Raw genomic sequence first — 22,668 nt, forward strand, 5'->3', positions numbered from 1 at the left:
TATATATATATATATATATATACTGTATGGACACTGCCATTCAAAAGTTTGGGATCAGTGAGATTTTTAATGTTTTTTTAAAGGAGTCTCTTATGCTCATCAAGGCTGTATTTATTTGATCAAAAATGCAGAAAAAAACAGTCATATTGGGAGATATTATTGCAATTTCTAATATTGGTTTCCTATTTTAATATACTTTAATACATCAATTATTTCTGTAATTCAGTGCTGAATTTTCTTCATTACTCTAGCCTTCCACATGGCCCTTCAGAAATCCTTCTAATGTGCTGCATTTATTATCAGTGTTGAAACTGTTGTACTGCTTAATATTTTTGGATACTTTTTTCTTTGATTCTTTGATGAATAAAAAGTTAAAAAGAACAGCATTTATTTAAAATAGAAATCTTTTCTAACAACATGAGACTTTACTATCACTTTTTATCCATTTAACACATCCTTGTTGAATAAAAGTATTAATTTCTTTAAAAAAAAAACAGACAAAATGTACTGACCACAAACTTTTGAACGGTAGTGTATATTGTAACACAAAATTTCTATTTTGAATAAACACTGTTTTTTAACTTTTTATTCATCAAAGTATCCTGAAAAAAAGTATCACATGTCCCAAAAAATATTAAGCAGCACAACTGTTTCCAACATTGATAATAAATCAGCATATTAGAATGATTTCTAAAGGATCATGTGACTGAGATTGGAGTAATGACACTGAAAATTCAACTTTGTTTCACATAAATAAATTATATTTTAAAGTATATTAAAACAGAAAACTGTTATTTTAAATTGCAATAATATTTCACAAAATTAAATTTTTTTGTCAATATTTTTGATCAAATAAATGCAGCCTTGATGAGCATAAGAAACTTCTTTAGAAAACATTACAAATCTTACTAATCCCAAACTTTTGAACGGCAGTGTATATAGATACGACACAGTGGTGTCACGGTTCGGTTCAGTACGGGGGGGTAATTGCAATTCATCACAATGTTGGAAATATTTCTGCTTTAAACCATGAAGGCGAGCCAATGGATATCACACACAAGCAACGTGCAAACTTTAAGCAAGGGTTATGACTGTAAACATCTTAATCTCAGTCAATTCACTATACAGAAAGTGAAAGTAAAAATGGAATGACGGAGCTTTCGGCATCTGACGGCGCATATTCTCTCAGAGACGACGAGACGAATCTACTTAAACATATGCTGATAACAGTATATAGCTATCTGTTTTTATTTATTCCCTTAATATTTCTAACATTACACAGTGAAAAAAAATGAGAAGAAACATATTTTGTGTTAAACAGGTTGTTTTTGAAAGTCGGTGCTTGAAATAAAAGCTTTTTATTTCACTGATTTTTATTGATGACTGAAGTGATAATATTTTAATCATAGGCCTATAATTCATTGTATAGACCTGTTTTAAAATACCTTTTTTAAAACATTTTAATTGAGGAGTAAATATATAGCCTAATCTTTTGTTATCCTCGCAGCACGTCAGTTATTTGGCAAATTAATTGTAATTTTCATTTAATAATAAAAGTAACTTCATAATAATAATAGGCCTAATAAAAATAAGAATGTAACAGGCCTACATTAATTGGAAATGTCAAATATCTTAATATTGCCAACAATTGATGCTTTTGACTATATCTCTGGCTATCGTCGATACAAGATCCTCGTCTTTCGACGCACCCCAGCATGGGGAGGTTATCGTGGGGCAGACAGCACGTTGCCTGTTACGTCGTTTGGGTTGCCTTGTTAAGCGCAGTGGCACTGAGAACATTATATTTCACTATTTCCAAATATAATAGGATTAGTCCAATGAATCGTTCGGTTTGTAATGCGTACCGAACCGAAAGCCTCGTACCGAATGGTTCAATACGAATACGTGTACCGTGACACTCCTAATATATATATATATATGATACTTATGTTGAATTATTTCTGTTTTTCCATGAGAGTGTGTGCACCTTAAAATAATCAGTAAATGCTCTTTAAAAACATTCATATTAGGCAGACATGACAAAAATGCAATATTTATTATTTAATGAGTGGGCGTGGTCGATAAAACTAAACAGCCAATCACAGTGCAGTTAGCATGGATCCTGGCCTGCTCAGGCAACAATGTGACATTGAGAGTGTGTCACTGCGCCAGAGAGAGACTCATCCTTCATTAAGTTTCAAGGGCTCGCCTCTTCACTCTGTTTCCCCCCGTACTAATGGGACCCCGGGGAGCTTACCTCAACTTTGTTCTCTATATAATCCCAAATCCCAAGCACCACAATCCTAAAGACAGTCTGGGAGAGGAAGAGAGAGACATGGAAGAGAGAGCATATAAGTGGAAAGACCAACAGAAAGAAAGAGAAAAGAAGCAGATTAATGAAAATCACTGATGAGATTTCTGATGCTTCAGCACATTGCATTCTGGGAAACCATCCACAAGAAAACAACAGAGTGCGTTTAGTGAAAGGCAAGAGAGAAGCCTTGGGCAAAAAAAAAAAAAAACCTGGCAAATATTACTTTTCCTGCGACCCACGAACAGCAAACGTAAATAATGAGCTTGCGGGGAAAATGTGTACGAAGGGTAATTCAAAATCTAAGTGATATCGAGATGTGGCGGCAACAGAATTCACCTCCATTTGGTGGCGAAATAACCTCCGCAAAACCCATTTCCAAGCCGAATCATTTTTTTCTTTCCTCTCGTCTCAGAACGCAGCTCATAATTTATCAGTGACCTGCCATATGTATTCATAAACTCGCTAGCGGGCGAGATCTCATCGAAGCACTCGAAGGAGACGCTGTTTTAGTGACTGCTGACTCAGGTGGCACAAGCTAGTCTTTTTATCGCTTTCTATCACTACTTCGCTCTCTAAAACATGTGACGCTGAAACCTTCCCGTCTCTTGATCCTTTATCAACGAGCAAAACGCAAGTTGAAGGAAATAAATGCAAGTCTGCTTTAAAAGAGCCAGAGACAAATGCAACTGGATCTGAAGAAATGGGAATCAATAGAAGTCAGCACATGTCAGGACACACACACACACACACACTTTGAAAGTACAGTAACAGCACTATGTGAAACTGCTTTTTCTTGGGTTCAATTAAGACACCCCTACAGCATAAACATTCAGACGAGACCTTACATCAAATACTTCCAAACGTCCCGTAGTGGCACCATTCATTTGAAACCTACTATATCGATAGTTGTAAAAGAGGCTATTTCTAGTAAGCCTGGTGGCTCTGTGTAAATCATGACTGTCTCAGACTCAGCATCTTAGTTGTTTTAGTGGCCTGTGACCTTTAAACACACACTTTTAATGCTGACACGTTGCTCTTTTATAACTTTATCATCTTTCATTTGAATATTGACAATAGTCTTAGATGTTTCTCCAAAAAGTACATCTCAGATAACTTTGTTTTGGAAGAATGATGAGAAATGTTTAACGAGAAATGTATTTGAGCAAAAATAGAAAGAAAAAAAGAAAAGCAGGATACTTCAGTGAGATCCTCCACAGATTCCCACTCACCTCAGTGAAGAACACGGACAGGATGACCAGGCTGATCCAGTGGATGATACAGGCGAACTGGAATGCATTATTGACTGTGGACACAATTCAAAGAGATTTTGCTTTTATTTCATGTAAAAACTCAGATTACAATACAGTCACATGTAAAGCGCTATAGATTCTCAAAATATACACAACTCAAAGGTCTGGGGTAAAGATTTGAAAGAAATTAATACTTTTGTTTAGCAATGATGCATTGAAGGGATTCTGTAGCAAATCGACGTGTTTGTGTAAGAAAAATATCCATATTTAAAACTTTATAAACTGTAATCTCTAGCTTCCGCTAACAGTCGTACACATGCTCACAAGAGCGTGGCATTCCAGCGGATGATGTAGGATGTATGCATAGCATAAGCTCCAATGAGAATATGCTAGTTTCGTGAGAACCATCGCTTGTTTACAGGAGCAAAGAAAGCAAAGTTTCCTTACTTTAGCAAAGGGAAACCATGTCTCCTCTTGGCTTATATCGAAATCCTCTGACATTTTTCTTTACAAATCCTCAGGTTGTACTTTTAATTCGTGACCAGCGTTTTGTTTTGCTGTCTCTCGCTGCGCATCCGCGTTAGTCACTTCTCACTGGCGCATGCACTACGTCTACATCCTTCTTCATCCGCTCAGAGCGGCTTGCGTGTACGACAGTTAGCGTTAATACTTTTGTTTAGCAATGATGCATTGAAGGGATTCTGTAGCAAATCGACGTGTTTGTGTAAGAAAAATATCCATATTTAAAACTTTATAAACTGTAATCTCTAGCTTCCGCTAACAGTCGTACACATGCTCACAAGAGCGTGGCATTCCAGCGGATGATGTAGGATGTATGCATAGCATAAGCTCCAATGAGAATATGCTAGTTTCGTGAGAACCATCGCTTGTTTACAGGAGCAAAGAAAGCAAAGTTTCCTTACTTTAGCAAAGGGAAACCATGTCTCCTCTTGGCTTATATCGAAATCCTCTGACATTTTTCTTTACAAATCCTCAGGTTGTACTTTTAATTCGTGACCAGCGTTTTGTTTTGCTGTCTCTCGCTGCGCATCCGCGTTAGTCACTTCTCACTGGCGCATGCACTACGTCTACATCCTTCTTCATCCGCTCAGAGCGGCTTGCGTGTACGACAGTTAGCGGAAGCTAGAGATTACTGTTTATAATGTTTTAAATATGGATATTTTTCTTACACAAACGCATCGATTCGCTACAGGAGGCCTTTATTACCCTCCTGGAGCCGCGTGAGGCACTTTTTATTATGGATGGATGCGCTTTATTGGACTTCTTTGGGACTGTTGAAAAATAACATCTACTCACTGCCATTATAAAGCTTGGAAGAGCCAGGACATTTTTAAATATAACTCAGATTGTATTCGTCTGAAAGAATAAAGTCGTATACACCTAGGATGGCTTGAAGGTGAGTAAATCATGGGGCAATTTTCATTTTTGGGTGAACTAACCCTTTAAATTGATGAAAACAAAGTAAAAACTAACTTTTTTATTCCAAATAAATCAGCATATTAGAATGATTTCTGAAGGATCATGTGACACAGAAGATTGGAGTAATGATGCTGAAAATTCAGCTTTGCATCACAGGAATAAATTATATTTTAAAATATACTGAAATATAAAAAAATATATATTTAAAATTCTAATAATATTATAATTTTTATATATATTTTTTAAATCAAATAAATGCTGACTTGGTGAGCATAAGATACATGTATCCAAACTTTTGAATCATACTGTATTTAGTGTTGAGAAGTTTAATTAATTTTAGCGAATCGGTTCATTTGGATGGTTCACTTTAATGAATATATCAAAACAATTCACTTAATTTCACTACTGTTTTAGAAGTCTCTGTGTGCCATTTTACCATTCATTTTTGTAAAATTTTGTATAAAAAGTTCAACATAAAACAGTGTTCAAAATTCAATTTGTAGGGCAGAACTTGATTTTATACATCACATATACCATTTTTTTATTAGAATAACTGGCCAAATCATCCACAATAAGAATTAAAAAAGTGAAAAGACTAAACTTTAATTTCATTTTGGCTGTTGTTAAGGTCAGGTAATACTATGTTTTTGATTTTACTACAATTTCCAAGCACTTTGCAAATCAGCTAAAATAAATCATTAAACTCTTTTAAACTGTTTACACAACGCATAGAAACTCTCACCAAAAACAGAACATTTCACAAATTATTGATGCATATTTACAGTAGATAACACATTAAAAACCTCACATAATAGTAAGCTATTTGATTAAGCATTACATAAAAATCCTTGAAATATACAAAATGGGTGATTTCATCTTCAGAATTATTCCCATATGAAACTCCTCCTTACAGGAACTTTTCAAGAGGGAAGCCAAATTTCCTATGTGTGCCGCATCCGTGTCGCAAGCCGAGGACAGTGGCTGCTCAATCTCATTATGGCAGCCGCCTGAACTGAAAGCATTAGGCATTTGTGATATGATATTCCACCCATCCGCATCCTGCATCTGTCTATTTATCTGCTCTATTACGGTGCAAGAGATCTACTGCATTCAGTTATCACCCCCTCTCTCGCTCGCTCTCTCCACACGCCGCCAATCTCCCGGCCCATATGTCTTAGTTTGCTCTGTTCACTGATCTGTCCATCAGTCCATTCATCTCCCTTAATCCCTCCTTCCATTAATCTCGCCGGCCGGTTGCTGTCCTGCACTCCTCCACTGCTCCCATCCGTCTCTCCCCCCTCCATCTGTCTATCAGGACTGTGTAAAGGCCAGAGAAGACAGAGCGATATAGGCTGACTTATGCCTCTGTCATTTCTCACATTTCTCTCTTTAGTGTGCACTCATCTGCACACTGAGCCGTGATTTTCCACCGTAGTGTGAATGGGGATCTCCGGTCAGATTTACAATAGGCTCTTATGAGAAATGAAAATGTCCAGGCAAATAGCAGCTAAGCAAATGTCACTCACAATGAGATTAGAGCAACAATTGCAGACGTATAGCTATGAGAGATAAGTGTTTGTATACTGTATTCATGGAACTTTTAAATTGTCAAGATAAATGTATTATTATGTAAATATAAAATGCAGAAATGAGAACCCAGTTCTTACTCAGAACTGGCTGAATGAATAAATGGTTTTTAAAATGAAGTCTGAAATCAAAAGACTTTCTAATTTCAGAACGAATCTTTTGTGAGTCGGTTCTTTTCAGTGAATCAACAACATACTACTATGGTTTGAATCGCAAACAAATGACATACAGCTCAACCAGTGTAGCCTGAGTCCTGAACAAATTACTTTTATGAGCTACTTCTTTCTAGTGAATCAAAACATTCAGTGTACTCGGTGTATTTTAAATCCCAAACAAATGACTCTTTTGAATCTTTTCGTTTTAGGGAATCAAAAACATACAGTGTAACCAAGGTAGTCTCAATGTCTTAGTTTGGGAAATGAGAACCAGTTCGTATTTAAAATATCCTGTATTTTTTTTTTAATATCCTGAAACTGAATGATTTTCTGATTCCAGTCTGATTCCAGAACAAAAGACAAATGAGCAGGTTCTTTTTAATGAATCAAAACCATGCTACTGTAGTAGTTCAAGTCCCAAACAAATGACATATGGCTCAACCAATGCAGTCAAAAACCCAAATGAATGACTCTGAAAAGAAATTAGCTGTTTCTGCCTAGTGAATCAGAAACATACAGCTTGACCAGTGTAGTCTGATTCCCAAACAAATTACTCTTGTGAGCTGTTTCTCTTTAGTGAATCAAAAACCCACACTGTGACCAGTCTAGTCTAGATCCTAAACAACTGACCAGTCTAGTCTAGATCCCAAACAACTGACTCCAATAAACCACTTCTCTTTAGTGAATCAAAAACATACAGTACAGCACAACCAGAGTAGACCGATACCTAAATGAATTACGCTTGTGAGTCGATTCTTTTTAGTGAATCAAATATGTAAAGTGATTGAAAATGAGTGAGTGAAGTGACGTGTGGCCAAGTATGGTGATCCATACTCAGAATTTGTGCTCTGCATTTAACCCATCCAAGTGGACACACACAGTAGTGAACACACACCCGGAGCAGTGGGCAGCCATATCGCTGCGGTGCCTGGGGAGCAGTTGGGGGTTCGGTGCCTTGCTCAAGGGTCTCACCTCAGTCGTGGTATTGAGGGTGGAAGAGAGTGCTGGTTATTCACTCCCCCCACCGACAATCCCTGCCGGACCTGAGACTCGAACCCACAACCTTCAGGTTACAAGTCCTCACTATCCATTAGGCCACGACTGCTGAGTGCAAACGCACTCCCTCACTACCATAAATTATGCAGTCGTGATTCCCACATTTGGGGAATTCTCAGGGGTCAGCACGGCCGGAGTGCAATGCAACCACCTTCTTGATCATAGTGTCTCCCCTGCCAGGTAAGTAAGTATGTGTGACTACAGTAAAGTGAATCCCAAACAAATGACATACAGCTTGACCAGTGTAGTGTGATTCTGGAACGAATGACTCTAATAAGCTATACATTAGATTCCTGAAGTAATAACTTAGGCAAAATCTGCGATTGTCATGCACAATCAGATTTACTACAGATTGAAATCAGTAGTAAATCTCCATCTGAAGGCCAGAGGGTGCTCTCGCACGGAAACTCCAAATACACCCCGCTGATTTGTCAGAGCATGTGTACTAACAACTAGATTGTAAATCCTCATTCTGAGCCCAGATTGGCTTCTAAAGGGATCTGAACCTCTTTTAATACTCACATTGTAGAAGCTTAGTATCAATGAGCAGTTCCAAAGTCAGTAAGAGCACCACCAAGACGACACAGGCCACCAGGAAACAGTTGAAGCCGGCACTCAGCAAACACACCTGCCACAGCGCTGCTCTCCTCCCACAGCACGGCTTCAGCCAGTTAGACCTGCAGATCAAATACAGTGACAGAAATAGAAAGAGAGAGAAAATTAACTATTTCTGAACTACAAAATCACAAACACAAGAAAACGGAAGTGTACTTTCACACATATGACCAACAACACAGAAGAAATAGAGGTTTACTTCACTTCAATTTGTACTTGTACATACAAGTATACTTTTGCTTTTACATACAAGTTTACTTTTATTTGTAAAAGTAAAAATAAACTTATGTATCAAGGTAAACTTGTATATAAAAGGTAAACGTACATACAAGTTTGCTTTTATTTGTACACAAAAGTTTGTCAAGTTACGTTTAGATTCAAATTTACTTCTATTTCTACTTGTAAGTATAAGTTTACTTGTAAAAGTAAACTTTCATGAACAAATAGACGCAAACTTGTATATAAAAGTAAACATTAATGTACATAAAAATTTGCTTCTGTTTGTACATAAGTTTGCTTGTCAACTTTACTTTTACATACAAGTTTACTTTAAAGACTACAAGTTTACTTATACATACAAGTGTACTTTTGTTTTACATACAAGTTTGCTACTATTTGTTCATAAAAGTTTACTTGTACACATTCATACAAGTTTACATTTACATACAAGTTCACTTCTATTTCTGTTTGTACATACAATTTTATTTACACATACAAGCATACTTTTTCCTTTACATACAAGTTTACTTTTACTTGTAAAAGTAAAGACAAACTTATGTACGAACAAAGGCAAACTTTTACAGTATATAAAGGTAAACTTTTGTACATACCAGTTTGCTTCTGTTTGTACATAAAAGTTTAGTTGTCAAGTTTACTTTTACTTACAAGTTAACTTCTATTTCTACTTGTAAGTACAAATGTACTTTTAGTTTTACATACAAGTTTACTTCTGTTTGTTCATAAAAGTTTACTTCTACACTGTCACAATTAACTCGGGAAGCAAGGAACGAGGAAACGAGGAGTACTTGAATAACACAGTCTTTAATAATCCACAGGAAAACCGAGAACAAGGAGGACATCCAACAAGTAGACCCGACAAACAAGAACTGAAAGGACTAGGGCTTTTAAAGGCAGGATAATTGGGGAGGAACGAGACACACCTGGAATCAAATTAACACAATCAACATGAGGAAGAAACTGGGTCACAGAGGCAAAAACACACACAGATAAGTCCATAATCCTGACATAACGCCCCCTCCCGGAAGGTGCGTCCTCGCACCATAGCAACAACAGAGGGAGGCGTGGGTGGGAACTTGGGAGGAGGTTCCGGAGGAGGACGGATATCCGGGAGGAGGCCGGCAGACAGAGACCAGGGGGGCGACGAAGGAGGGAGGAGCCAGGGAGGAGACAGGAGGGACCCGGAGAAAGAGGAGCACAGGAGGACCCAGGCCACAGCCATGATGTGGACCCATGGTGAAGCTGATGGAGGGAGGAGCCATGGAGGAGGAATGGCCGCCGACTCCAGGGGGCCAACCAACGGCGGCGGAGCAGGTGGTGGAGGAGCCCGAGGCGGAGACGGAGAGCCGATGAGCCAGGGCGACGGGGAGGATCCGGAGGTCCTAGGCGAAGCAGATGGCGCCGGTGACCGACGTGGAGATGTGGATCCGCGAGGCCGCGGTGGAGCTTGTGGACTGCCGGGCCATGACGGAGAGGAGGGAGCTAGGAGCCATGGTGGAGCCGACGGGTCAACGGGCCGAGGCGGAGTCCAAGCCTCGGAGGCTGGAGGTGGAGTCAAGGGAGACTCAAGCCACGGCGACGCTGGAGGATGGCAGTCCTGCGGGGCTCGCACCGCAATGATGGTGGGCTGAGGGCGAGCAGAGGGGCTGCCAGACGACAGCGGTGGAGGAGGGCACTGGAGAGCACTTTCGTGGAGCGGGCACTGGAGAATCAGAAGCCCCCTCAGGGCTGGACGAGGGAACCAAGGACGAAGGAGGGCTGGATGGGACCAGCGGAGACGACAGAGAGAGGAGAGGAGGCAGTTCGATCTCCAGATCAGACTCCCAGTCTATGAGATCCCTCTCCCCGTTTTGGCCCTTTTGCCATGCCATAATCCGCTCACCATCAGCCGCGGTGCAGGGGGCGGAGCTCCTCTCCGCGCTCACACTGTCTGTGGCTTTCTCCCTCGTGGCAGGCGTTGTTGCCGGCTCACACACCTTGACTGATGTCACGGCCTCTGGCTCTGCGGTGATCCTCAACTCTGTCGCTCTCTCTAGCAATGGCTCGGCGGGCTCTGGCTCTCCGTCAGCGGTGGGCTCGGGCATGCGCTCCGTGCATCGGGGAGATGGTGGGCTGGGCTCTGGGTCGGGAGTGGCACTGGCGATTAAATCCTGGGAACCAGCAGGGAACGGAGATCCATTTCTCGTGAGTGTCCACTCCACAAAGGCGGCGAATTCAGCTCGAGGGCCATCTTCAGATGACGGCGCTCTGCACGCGGTGTTGAGGCTGGCGTCGACGTCCAGATAGGTGGTGAGATGGGCCACAGCCAGAAACAGTCTGGTATGACCCTCGAGGGAATTTTCCCCCTGCTCCAGCAGGAGGAGGATGAATTCGGGGCGAAGGAGGGGATCCATAGGGCACACAACGGAAACAAAACAGAGGGTACAAACGGAGGTAACTGTTTGGGTCGGGTATTCTGTCACAATTCACTCGGGGAGCAAGCGAGGAAACGAGGAGTACTTGAATAACACATTCTATAATAATCCACAGGAAAACCGAGAACAAGGAAGACATTCAACAAGTAGAACTGAAAGGACTAGGGGTTTTAAAGGCAGGATAATTGAGGAGGAACGAGACACTAGTGCTGGGCGGTATGACCAAAAATTTATATCACAGTATTTTTCAAAATTATACCGGTTTCACGGTCCATGACGGTATTTTTTTTTCCATGCATGACCGGGTGTTAACCATATTTTCTACTGATTGAGAGAGGAAATACTGCAGTATATTGACTTAGAATGCCCTATTTTACTGTCATGATGAGTGAATATTGTCAAAAAATACCACACTAAATAGTGACTAAACACGACCCCTTTTAATACATGTTAACCAGGAGTCACTCTCATTTATAATCGCGGCATCGTCTGATAAAATCAACATGCAACATGCATCTACACTAAAGATTGCTATGCGGTTGTTTTGGCTATATTACTTTTTTGTCTCATGCAGCGCACTGCCTGCGTCTGAGTAACAAACTAAAAAAAAACAACAAACAAAAAAGTGCATGTGATATTAACAGACGAACTACGCTCATATTTATAATTCCAAACAATCAGTAAGCGACAGGTGCTAGGAAACGCTGTTTTGTACTCATTTATTGACGAGTCGGCTGCGGTGCGGCCAACTGAATGCGCTGTTTCTCTGCCGCTCACTGCACAGAACAGACGCTGAGAGAGGTAACACTTCTCCGGGAAAGTCAGAGTGAAGTCGCGCTCGTGTGTGTGTGAGACGTGGGAGTTGATGGCAGTGGGCGGTGGATAGTTGTGGCGGTCAATGTGGATATAGTGGATGAGTTTTTCTGTGTCATCACGTTCTATTAGTTCTACAGCTTCAGTTTCAGAACTTTCACGCTTAGTAACATACAGCTGTGCCCTCACCACAGTGCACCAGTGAAAAGGGACCCCTTTCAAACAGTGTCGCATTCCGAACGTTGTTTAAGTGACATATACCGGTATTGCGGTATTTAAAAAATTCATATCATAACAAAAATAAACACCGGTATGAACCAGTATACCACCCAGCACTACGAGACACACCTGGAATCAAATTAACACAATCAACATGAGGAAAAAACTGGGTCACAGGAGCAAAAACACACACAGATAAGTCCATAATCCTGACATACACATTCATACAAGTTCATTTTTACATACACGTTTTCTTATATTTTTACTTGTATGTACAAGTTTGCATCTGCTTTGACAATCAAGTTAACTTCTACATACAAGATAACATCTACTGTTCTTAAATTTTGCTATTAATAACAACAATAACCCTAAACTTGAGAAATTAGAGATTTATTTAGTATTATCATGAGATATTCTTAGGTTTTTAAGCGTCTGTCAGTTCTTTACATATAGCTACTGTATGACTTCATATGGACTACTTTAATGGCACCTTCATGGCCTTCATTTTTGGAGCTCACCAGCCCCAGGTCCCACTCACTTTCATTTTATTTAAAGAAGCTGCCAAAAATTCACTTGATTAGTTGCAATTGCTTATAGCCTTCAGTTTAATTGTGTTTTTCAAATTTTGTTAGGCAGTAAACCTTTGAGTGGACGCTCTTGTGAGTGACTCACTTTGATTAATCCCATTTTCTCACTATCTCTGTCTCCCTCTCTCTTTTCCTCACTCCTCTAAAAGCAGATTAATTGAATTGCCCAGTTGAGGGGTCTTATTCCCTCCTGTTTTTTCACTGCTCCTCTCACTCTCCCTTCCTGACTCTCATATCATCTAACGCTATTCCACTGCCACGGGCCAATCTCAGACCTGGGGGCATGACCTCGGACGTGGACTCATCAATTTATCATTAAAAACAACATCAATGTGCTCTGTCATTTCTATAAGAAACTACTCCAACTAGGGGTCCTGTATGCATTATGGATACTGTGCACAGTATGCAGGTTACTACATTTTCTTGAAGTTCAATATACAACAAGGCATGAATACTAACCCATTCACCTCAAAGGGAGTTGTTCTACTGTATTGCAATGAAATACTTGCGATTAATATGTAGCCTGCAAAAAATGTCCATCAAAGGACACATTTTTGGAACCAACGGCATCTACCAGCAGGTAGAGCATTTCTTGTTGCATACTGCCTGCATACTTTTTCACATACTATTTAAAAAAAAATAGTAGGCATTAGTGACAATGGCCTCGTGGCAGCGCAATGACATGTAGCACAGTACACTTCAGACATCCCAAGTTCGAGTCCTGGCTCATGGACCCGATCTCACCCCCCATTTCTGTCAACTTATGGTGCTTTTCCACTGCATGGTACGGCTCAGTACGGTTCACTTTTGGGGGGTTTTCCACTGGGTACAGTACCTGGTACTTTTTTTAGTACCACTTCGGTTGGGGTTCCAAATGAACCGTACCGTTACCAAAACGTGACATGTAAACTCTGCTGATCACGGATTGGCTGGAGAGAATCGTCACTACCTGCATCACTGAACTTGCGACACAAACGCAAAAGAACCGCTAGATTTAAATCAGCACAGCCAGCGAAGGATCGAACGCAACTGTTTTGAACAAGCGCACCTTTTTTTTAACAACCAAAACGTTTTGTTGTCTGTTGCGGAAGTACAGACGTTCCTCTCGTTGATAGCAGAGGAGCGGATCCAGCGAGAGCTTGATGGGGCGATGCGGAGTGAAAACATTTTTTTTAGGAGTCGCGGTAGTAGAGGTGGCGCAACTATAACAACATGTGAATAATCCCGCCCACTCTGCAGTGGAAACGCAAACCGTGCCGAGTCGAACCGTGCCATGCCGTACTGAGCCGTACTGAGCCGAGTTGTACCATGCAGTGGAAAAGCGCCATTACAGTCCTATCAAAATAATAAACAATAAATAAATAAATAAATAGTAGGCAGTATACATTAGAAGGATGTTAGTATTCCATTCCAAACTTTGCCCAGGTTATCACTGTTACAGAGCCAAAACCGGAATCCAGGAATCCATTACAATTCCACACTATTCTGGCACCAAGTATGCTCTCTTTTATCTCTTTTTTTCTTGCTGAAGTGTTGGAACTCAAGAATTTGCGCACTATTTTCCAGACTGAGCTCCAAGCCCGTGCTGTGCATCCCGGGCTTCTTCTCCTGGGAGCGGATTCTGATCTTGGCAGCATGGGAAAGACCGATCAGTGTGGCCAGACTGACCTCATCCTGTGACTCTCTGAGTTGCATCCATAGACACACAAACACACGTTCAAACACGCATACACACACCATCTGGAGAGTACAGACTCCACTTATCAGACGCAGCCAAAAAGATGATTGCTTAACAGCATGGCCGCGCCTTCATTTGATCAGATGGACTATATATGCACGCTTTGGGCTTCGCCCTTGTGCGGTTCGAGCAGGAAGGGCAGATCAGACATGGAATCTGTGTGCTTGGCTGAGCACTGGTGTCTAATAATACCACCTTAGCAATCCGTAACTTTACGCCCTCCTAAAAAAGTCCCCTGATGGCTGGACAACACTGAGTTCTGATCAGCTCATACTGCATTTCATTATAATTTTATTCGAATCTCATCTTCATGTTGACATTACATACTGTGCAGGTTGACCCTTTGCACAAACATACATTACATTATTTTACACATACTACATGCAAGTATACTGTAATTAAGTACAATAACAATGTTGTTGATTAAAGATTTGTACATTTTATCATATAAAGTTAGTCAAACTCATCACCACTTATTGCCAACCTCTTCAGTTTCTAAGGTTCTAGTGGATGTGATTTACAAAAGAGGTACCTCACAAGAATATGACTGGTTGCTAGAGTGTTCTGGATGGTTACCAAGGCGTGGCTAAGGGGATGATAGTTTGTTCTGGGTTGTTGCTAGAGTGTTCAGGGAGGTATAGGCAATTTTTAAGGTGTTCTGAGCGGTCGCTAAGAGGGTTGGTATGTGTTTGGGTGTGGCTATGGTATTTTGAGTGGTTACCAGGGCATAGCTACATGCTTGCTAGGTTGTTTAAATTTATATTTTGTCATGTAACAGTTTTTTATCCTACGCAACTCACAAATGAGGAATATCAAAAGCAATTTGTTGGTTGCTTGGGCATTGTTAGGATGTTCTGTATGGTTGTTAAGGTGTTGCTAGGTGGCTGCGATGTTGTTCTGGGTTGTTGCTAGGGTGTTCTGGTTGAGTGCCAGGGCTTGGCATGGCACTTTTAAGGTGTTCTGAGCAATCACTAAGGGGTTGGTGTGCATTTGGGTGTTGCTATGATATTCTGGGCATAACTAAATGGTTGTTTACATTTATATTTAGTCATTTTACAGAGGCATTGCTATGGTTGTTCTAGATGTTCGCCAAGGTGTTGCTAGGTGGCTGCTCGGGAGTTCTGGATGGCATTGCTGGATGGTTGCCAAGGTGTTGCTAGATGGCTGCTAGGGTGTTCTGAAGTGTTGCCAAGGTGTTGCTAGGTGGCTGCTCGGGAGTTGTGGATGGCATTGCTGGATGGTTACCAATGTATTTTGCTAAGTGGCTGCTAAGGAGTTCTGGATAGTTGGCAAGGCATTACTAGGTTATGCTTAGGTGCTTTGGGTGGTTGCCAGGGCATTGCTAGGCAATTTCTAAGGTTTTCTTGGTGGTCACTAAGGGGTTGATATTTGCTAGGGTGTGGCTAAGGTACTGTGGTTTTTAGGACATGACTAGCTGTTTGCTAGGTTGTTTACATTTATATTTAGCCATTTAGTAGGCATTTTTAGGGTACATCACAAGCAAATAGTTGGTTGCTAGGGCTCTGCTACGATTCTGGACGGTTGCAAAGGCATTGCTATGTAGCTGCTAGAGTGTTCGAGGTCAGTGATTCTCAACTTTTTGTCCTTGAAGCCCCCCTCCTTACATATAAGAAAACCTGAGCCCTCTAGTACTGTAGCCCGGAGGAGACTGAGACCGATTTACCACACTTCTCACATTTGTTGTGAGCATGCTCACATCTACTGCATTGTAAAAATGTGAATGTTTAGAGACCACATATTGAATCAAAGATGTTATTTTCAGCTGGTCTTGATCAGCAACCAATTGTTTGGAGCATTTCTAGAAACTAGGGGTTGAACGAAGTCGACATTTATGTGATGAAAATCGAGTCGATGTTGACTAGTCACTGATGACAACAATAATGAACAAACAAGCCTGAACCTTTGAGCTGAGACTCGAACACCTTGTGTGTGATGTACGACCTACTGTCTGTAGCCTATGTGTATGCGTTACAATGCAGTAGCACATTAGATTAGAATGGCGATTAACTTTCCTTTACAATAAGCTGTTTAAAACATGCATTCACCTGTTCAGTTTTGAGCATCCAGATGGTATAATCACATGTCCTGTGGAGCGCTTTCGGTATATGCATTTATTTGTCATTTTAACTGTTTGGAAACAGAGCATAAATGTGGATTTCTGATCCTGTTGCGCCTTCTATATGACAAGTGGCTAGTTGACATCAAGCTTAAAGCATCATGGCAGAGCATTAAAGTTGACTTATCGACTAGTCTGTGCAACCCCTACTAGAAACTACCTATGAAAAGGTTGTTTGCATCCATATTTGAGACTGGTGCCCCTGTAAGGGAAGTGTGAACCCCAGAATGGGAACTGCTGTTCTAGGTTGCTAGGTAGATGTTTACAAGTCAAAAAAGTGGACCCCATTTCTTTATCATATTCTGACCTCTAGATATGACCTGGGGCCATCCTTCAGTGTAAGTGTATGTCTTTCTGGAGCTTAGATGTATGTCTCTCCAAAATTTAATTCAACAATCCAACAAGCCTAGTGACAGAAGGAGAGTGATTATTTGGGACTTACGGGTAATAAGTAATGAGGACTAGAAGAATGTACATATGAAGGTCTTTCTGCTTCCAGAATTGAGCAGTAAAACACAGCACACTGGCTGATTTATCGAGGGGTACAGGGAGATTAACGCTAACGCTAACACCAACACTCATAAGGTGTGTCTCTGTGGAAGAAAATGTGCCATAGAGCAGAGTAGGCACCAAAAGGCTATCTTGTCTTTCCACATATTTAGGAGGTGACACTTTAAAATGGGGGTGCATTTGAAATAGCATGCTACCATACTACTCATACTAGAAGTAAGGGGGAGTAATACAGTATGGATCGAATATTAGGTGCATTTGAAATTGCATACTGAGTTGTTAGTACATTTGATGAGTTACGAACCTCATTAAAAAAGTATGTTCTGTATAGTACTTCAGAATCTCAGCGGGTCATCCAGATACTTTTCATCTACTGTTTTATGAATACTTTGAATTCAGACATACTTCTCTTTTCATGCACTGTTTTCCACCTACTATATTGTAGGGAAGTAGGCATATTTAGATGCAGAGGCTGTATCCCAAAATGCTCGAATTGACCTTCTATTTCTAAAAGTGGTCAGTATCCTTATGCTTTCCATCTGAATAGCTGAACATTTGTATCCTTGTGCAGTGAAATAAATTATGGTATTGCAGTTCTGGCTGTAGCTGCATTAGTCTGTAAGGGCAGTATAAACAAAGTGCGAGTCCGTCGGGACCAGGAGCCGTGGTGAAACATGCCGATGGCCGGAGGTTGTTATTTTATGCTGAGCGAGCAGCAGCTAGTCAAACTCAAACCCCAACCCGTGACCTGTATTAGAGTAATGAATGAACGAGTTTGAGGTGGGAAAGTTCAACACAAACTTCAGCACAAAAGGAGGACACTGGCTGTCTCCAGTTCCAGAGTGGAGCTATAGAGGGTGATTGGATCTCTTTCACCTTCCCTCCACCGAATCCTGCCGAGGTCACAGAGGAGCTGATCCTGGGTCATATGAGAACGGGACATGCCCTCACTGGCTCAGAACACAGTCTGTCAAACTAGAGGTAAGGGCTAAACATTCGGGCACGTGTAGGCAAGTCAAAATGACATAACATAAAGAAAAAGACTAGTGATGCACTGAAATTTTGGCAACTGGAAATAATATTTTAAAAATTTTTATTTAATATTTACAAACAAATATTTTCAGTTTTGGCCGAAATAGTTTTGGAGGACCAAAATCATTGACTGAAACAGTGACATTTAATTAGCGCTTCCCCGATGACACATTTTGATGCTGTCAGTCTCTATTTCATGCACACAGGTAACATGAAATTTTTATTTAATATTTACAAACAAATATTTTCAGTTTTGGCCGAAATAGTTTTGGAGGACCAAAATCATTGACTGAAACAGTGACATTTAATTAGCGCTTCCCCGATGACACATTTTGATGCTGTCAGTCTCTATTTCATGCACACAGGTAACATGTACACAACAACTAGCAAAACATATCAGCAGCGTGGATGCACTTCATTGTGACCAAAAATGATGCTAAAGCAAAACTCTTGGTGACCGAGTTTGAGTCCTGACATGTAATCCTTACCGGTTCCGGTTTGGGCTGAAATATAAAAAGGTAGCTCCTGGGCTGCTGTTGGCCAAATGGGTGCCCCAAGCAGAATTGTATTGTTGTGCCCCCTCCCTCAAATAAAATGATAGTAAAAAAAATAAAACTACTATAGGGGTCAAAATAGAACTTTAATAAAATATAAAAGTAAATAAATTGTAATTAAATTGTATTATTTATAATTAGAATAATATTATAAATACCTATGGCTATGGTTTTATTAATACAGTTGTCTGATTGATTTTATTGTGTCAAATATTCAGAAATCACACAAAAGAAAATTAAGCAGTTTTACTACGATAAAATCATGGTTAATTTTTGTAAGGGTTGTGAAGTCCACATGTTTTTGTTGAAGAAATGATAAGAGGCTGTAGCATTTTTATTGCAAAATGTGGCCAAAAATTAAAGATTTAGTGGATATTTTAATTAAATGCTTGGTCAATATTAAACAAGGATTTGATCCTCCTGTAAGTGTAACAACAGCAATTACCAGGCCTTTGGCGCCCTTTGAAGGGATTTGTAATAATATGTAATGAAAAATTACTGAGAGGAGGTGCTCTACCAACGATAGAGGAGGTGCAACCAAAAATCAAAAAGCCATGCCAATTGAAAAAGGTGCAGCACTCACTCTTGAAGGGGCCTTCATCAGATATAAATAATAATAATAATAATAATAATATGTAATCTACATAAATTGTTTACGTTGTATTACATTATGTATTTTAGCAGTGTTATTCAATTAAACATAATTATTTTTATTTAATCAACCATTATTGCCTCATTGTCTTTATATAATGCATTTTAAGTCATGGAAACTAAAATAATAAGGCAGATGCTTTGGTGGTGGTGAAATTATTACTTACATTAAACACGTTATTAACGTCAACAGCCAAAAAAGTTTCACAGGATTATGAACGTAAGTTACCTGAAAATGATACACAGGCTTCATCTTGGGCTTTTTTTCTTTTTCTTTTCTTTGTGCCGGACTGCTGATGTCTTTTCCCGGGCAAGGTGTGAGAAGTCGCGGACGCGGATGCGGGAATGGCACGTCACGTGTGCTTAGCCTACTGCCTACTGTGTTCACAGTAGGGCTGCCCTCGACTAAGGATTTTTCTGGTCGACTAGTAGTCTTTTATTTTAAGCATTAGTCGACTAATCGCACGTTTATTAATAAACCATTTAAATCATTATAATGAGCCTTTAATTGCCTACATAGCCTAATAAGCGATCAAGCACACGCATAAAGCTTGCCACAGTGCACCGGCAGAAGTAATGATTAATGACATATTTTCCTTACACCTTGAACATATGTAAGGGCACACATATTGAACATTTTCAAAAATTAAATACATATTCAAAGGTATTTATTTATTTTAACAAATAGCATGAATTAATTCCAAAATATGTTTTTGGGGGAGTTGCAACACATGGCATGCCATTTCAATTTAATGAATAAATATGTCATGTGGTGTAACCATAAAGTAAAATGTAATAGCATGTGAGTCCATATGACTCAAACTGCATTTTACAACTAACCTAGTCTTGTCATAAGAAAATGACAACTTATCTGATACATAAAAGGGATGGTTCACCCAACAATGAAAATCCTGTCATCATTCACTCACCCTCAAGTTGTTTCAATGCTATATAAGTTTATTTATTCTGTTAAACACAAAAGAAAATATAAAAAGAAAAAGAAAAAAAAATGATGGTCCCCTTTGACTTTCGTAGCATTTTTTTCCATACTATGGAAGTCAATGGGGACCATCAACTGTCTGGTTACCCATATTCTTCAAAATATATTATTTTGTGTTTAACAGAAAAAAGAAACTCATACAGGTTTGGAACAAAGTATGTAAATGATGACAGAATTTTATTTTTCGGTGAACTATCCCTTTAAGAGACTTATTGACCTTGACACCTATGATATAATTTTTATCCTGTTTTATTTTTATCTGCATTTTGTTTGCATAACATGACATTGATTTGCTGGGTGGGGGGTCCTTTTTCAAATGTTATTGAAGAGTGAAGCAGTTTTGCTCAAATCTGGGAGTCTGATATTTGTGCCAAAATACTTTAATTTTCTTTGACTATCATCTCGACATGCCTGACTAGAGATTTAAAGAACACAAATGACTTTCAAATATTCAGTACCAAACAATGATGTAGACACATACATTCCCAAACATGAAATGCTAATTTGCACTTTAGCTAACCCCTCGCGCATACACCGTACAGTGGAAGAAGCAGGGAGGAAATGCATGTGCTGGAGAGTGGACAAGTTTATAGAGACATCAGTATCAGCACTACGTGAGATGCAGGAGAGACAGATTCGCAGCAAACAGCCGACCGGAGAGGGCTGAATTACACCATGAAACTGATCGATCGTGAACTGGAGAAATGTGCTGTCATACATGCCTCTCGGTCAAAAACGGATTCTCTCGCTCCCACTCTTGCTCCGGGAGAAAAATGAAGAGGAAAGAATACTTTGAGGCTTTATTCTAAACTCTAGCGGTGCCTTGCTACATACTGACGTAGCCAAAACAGAACTTAAAAACGACTGATTTGAAATGTTCTTCACAGGCAACAGTCATTTGTATACGCCACACAGTCATGCTTCTCATGTCACATGCAAGAGAGTGTCAAGGTTGATTACAAGAGTTGGTCATAAGCAGTGTTGCCAAGTCCATGGTTTTCTTGCGGAATTGGACTTCTTTAACACGGTTGTCGTGGGCAACCCCAATAACTTGATATTTAGACCCTGCAATGCGAATTTTACCAGGGGAACCAAGCCAAAAAACGTGTATTTTACCCCCCGGAATGCAATTTTTTTTAGTGGGGGACCCCCTCAAAACGCCATTGGGCTAGTTTTGAGTAGCAATTGGGCGGGTTTTGTTGTGAAAACCTGGCAACCCTGGTCATAAGCACATGTAATATTACATGATATTCTAAAAAGTACAAAAAGAAATTCAAAATATTGGGTGAACTAGTGCAGTTTTATTAGATGGTACTACTTTTAAAGGGGTCATATGATGCGATTTTAAGTTTTCCTTTCTCTTTGGAGTGTTACAAGCTGTTCGTGAATAGATAAGATCCCTAAAGTTGCAAAGACTAAAGTCTCAAACCCAAAGAGATATTCTTTATAATGAGTCAACCACGCATACCTAAAATGCCTCGTTTAAACACGCCCCCACATGTCTGTGTCACGATGTGGGAAGATTTGCATAACACCGTCCAAAAGTTCAGCAAAGAAAGAAGGCATAACTTTATTGTTGCTGCCACTGCTGCTGCCATGATGTGAAGACGCTGTGTGTTTCGTTGCGAAAGCGAAACTACTTTGTTTGATCTTCCAAAAGAGGACACGACTAGAAATCAGTGGTTAAGTTGTATTTACAACACTGTTCCAGAACAGTTCAACCCAAATATTCAGATGTGTGCAGCGCATTTTATGGAGGACTGTTTCCTGATCCTGGGAGAGTAGACTACAATGCCGGCTGTTCTGACTCACAGACTGTAAGTACGTTTTCATTTTAAGGATTTGCCACTGACGATTCAAACGCTTTTGTTTGAATACTAGTTTTGAGCAGTGTAGAGTAGCGCTTGTTGTTTGTCATTTCTCCAATCACAAATGCAGACATGGTTTTATGTTTATGCGGCGCGATGCAACGAGTAAAAAGACAGTATAAGTCATTATAATCCGTAATTATGTCTCCACTGGATGCAACAAATGCCTCGTTTATAATGGGTTTTAATGTTTTTGTGTCATCGCTCCAGTACACAGCATCACAGTATGGTGAGGGTGTAACATTTCCGTCACACGCTTGAGGTATTCGGCCAATCACAACGCACTGGATAGCTGGCCAATCAGAGCACACCTCGCTTTTCAGAACGATGAGCTTTGTAAAAATCGATGCGTTTCAGAAAGGCGGGGCATAGAGGAGAAACAATAATGTACGGTATGTGGAAAATAATATGTTTTTTGAACCTTAAACCGCATAAACATTGCATTACACCAAATACACAACATAATGTTCTTTTTAGCAACGTCATATGAC

At 40.1% G+C, this 22,668-nt stretch overlaps 1 protein-coding gene across 1 annotated transcript in view; it reads right to left on the minus strand.

Annotated features, from left to right (window-relative positions):
* LOC107589332 (transmembrane protein 266) overlaps window positions 1-22,668 on the minus strand; it is an 89,370-nt gene that overhangs the window by 14,438 nt on the left and 52,264 nt on the right. Inside the window, exons 4-6 of the mRNA XM_016277744.1 lie at window positions 8,325-8,479; window positions 3,544-3,617; window positions 2,258-2,314 (exon numbers count right to left, since the gene is read on the minus strand). Of these exons, the coding sequence (XP_016133230.1) occupies window positions 2,258-2,314; window positions 3,544-3,617; window positions 8,325-8,479 (286 nt within the window). The remainder of the gene's footprint in view (window positions 1-2,257; window positions 2,315-3,543; window positions 3,618-8,324; window positions 8,480-22,668) is intronic.

This window comes from Sinocyclocheilus grahami, unplaced genomic scaffold, assembly GCF_001515645.1.
Source record: "Sinocyclocheilus grahami isolate Dianchi unplaced genomic scaffold, SAMN03320097.WGS_v1.1 scaffold115.1, whole genome shotgun sequence".
Classification (NCBI taxonomy): Eukaryota; Metazoa; Chordata; class Actinopteri; order Cypriniformes; family Cyprinidae; genus Sinocyclocheilus; species Sinocyclocheilus grahami.